General features: G+C 55.4%; 1 protein-coding gene across 1 annotated transcript in view; it reads left to right on the top strand.

Annotated features, from left to right (window-relative positions):
- The window catches only part of Tifab (TRAF-interacting protein with forkhead-associated domain, family member B), a 13,731-nt gene extending 12,504 nt beyond the window's left edge, over positions 1–1,227 (top strand). Inside the window, 4 exon segments of the mRNA XM_013015997.1 lie at positions 859–921; positions 923–970; positions 972–1,009; positions 1,011–1,227. Coding sequence (XP_012871451.1) covers positions 859–921; positions 923–970; positions 972–1,009; positions 1,011–1,227 — 366 coding nt within the window.
- The last annotated feature ends 919 nt before the right edge of the window (positions 1,228–2,146 follow it).

Raw genomic sequence — 2,146 nt, 5'->3', positions numbered from 1 at the left:
AAGAAGAAGAAGAAGAAGAAGAAGAAGAAGAAGAAGAAGAAGAAGAAGAAGAAGAAGAAGAAGAAGAAGAAGAAGAAGAAGAAGAAGTGGAGGAGGAGGAGGAGGAGGAAGAAGGGAAAGAAGAAGAAGAAGAAGAAAAGATATCAGGAGCTGGTGATTCATACCTGTCATCCTAGCTACTCAAGAGGCTGAGCTCTACAGATTGCAGTTTGAAGCCTGCCTGGACCACAAAGCCCTTGAGTCTTATCTCATGCTAACCACCAAAAACTGGTGTGGAGGAGGTGCGGTAGCTCATTAGATGATTGACTTTCTAGTGGTGTGTAGTATTTTATCATGTGCATACCAGACAATCTATGTGTTCATCGTTTTTCCTGTTAATTGACATTTGGGTTCTTTTCAGGTTTTTGTTTGTTTTGTCAGTCATGGGGCTTGAACTCTGGACTGTCCCTCAGCTCTTCAGCTCAAGGCGAGCACTCTGCCACTTGAGCCACAGCACCACTTCCAGTTTTCTGGTGGCTCATTGGAGATAAGAGTCTCACAGACATTCCTGCCCAGGCTGGCTTGGAACCGTGATCCTCAGATCTCAGCCTCCTGAGTAGCTAGGATGACAGGCGTGAGCCATCTACGCCTCCCTGATGTTTTATTCTTACCCCAGGGAAGGATGAAGCGAGGGTTAGAAGTATTTCCACGCCAGTGCCTTTCCTTGGCTTAATCCTGGCTTTGGCTAGAATAACCGTATGCACGGATGTGTGGCTTTGATTGGCTAGAGGTGACCCTAAAAGGGGGAGGGATGAGGGTCAGGCTGTCTGGCCTTACTTAGCAAGCCACAGAGCTGTGTGTGTGTTCCACCTTCCCCAGCTCTCCTCCTTGGAGAGACCCCGCCCCACGCTGGGCCCAGCTGCGCTGGCCAGTGTGGCCCCTCCAACCACAGTGGCAGCATGACACCAGCCTGCTGCCGATTGGACGGGGAGCGGGACGCTCTCCTCCAATCGTCTGGCAGACACCTGTCTCTACTTGGAGAAGGGCAGTGTGCTGCTGGCCTTCTGCCCCCAGGTCCTGAGCTGCGTGTGGGCCAGTGGGCTGCCATTGGGGTACCTGGGGAAGGCTCCCCTGAGCCTCCTCCACGGGGTCTCCTTCTTCCTCATCCAGATGGTGATTGGGGTAGAGGAGAGGAGGGGGTGTGCCTACCTGGAGGCCTTCACCTGCCTCTTCCATCCCGGCCCCTGATTTACAGACCCAAGGCCGAGGAGGAGACCGACAAATGGGAAAGCAGCCTTACCCACCCCCCCCAAAACCCATCCAGGGGAACCCACTCTTCCCAGACCCCCGCCATGTCCTGGAGGAGGGACAGAAATACAACCCCAGAGGGAACCTTCCAGATGCTGCTGGAGCCTTCTGCGAGCCAGGGGCCACGAAGCAGCAGCGCAGAGCCTTGGAGAAACAGGCTGGAGACGTGGTTGGGACTGCGCGGTGGGAGGGGTCACGTTCAAGGTCAGCGGCCCAGCAGGCCCCAGGGGGGTGTGGGAGGAGGGGCCAGCTCCCTCCCTGGCTAAAGGTAAATGAGAACTTCATATCGGGTTTTTTTTAGAGGCCCCGAGGGCTCCTGGGAGCCCCCCCCCTCAGCCTTGGCCCGAGTCTCACACCCCCTCCCACCCCCCAACCATCTGAGCAGCAGTTGCTTTATGCTGTTCCTTTCGTGCAAGTGGAGTCTGAGGTCACACGCAGGAATGCGTGGACACATGTAGGAATTATATTTGTGGTAGCTCGGTCTTCAGGCTTTCAAATACCCACAGGCACTCGGGGCTTAGGGCTTAGCCTGTGTTCAATCAACAGAAAGTATTGTACTCAGCTGGCAGAGCCAATAGGATTCCTCCATCCACAGACAGGTTGCCAAGCGATCATGCCTGGAAGGGCCGGGAAGGGAGCTGGAAGGGGAGGTGCGAGAGGAGATTGGAAAGGCCGGGCCCGTGCATTGGTGGGAAAGATGCCACCGAGCTCTGGGCTTCCAGGACAGCAACGGAGAGCTGGGGCTGCTGGAAAAATTCAGAGTGGGCTTTCCAAAACAGGGACCCGGGGCCTGGGTACCAACAGCTCACGCCTGTCATCCTAGCTACTCAGGAGGCTGAGCTCTGAGGATCGCGGTTCA

This window comes from Dipodomys ordii, unplaced genomic scaffold, assembly GCF_000151885.1.
Source record: "Dipodomys ordii isolate 6190 unplaced genomic scaffold, Dord_2.0 Scaffold29, whole genome shotgun sequence".
In the NCBI taxonomy this organism is placed as follows: Eukaryota; Metazoa; Chordata; class Mammalia; order Rodentia; family Heteromyidae; genus Dipodomys; species Dipodomys ordii.
This window is presented reverse-complemented; position numbering and strand designations above follow the sequence as displayed.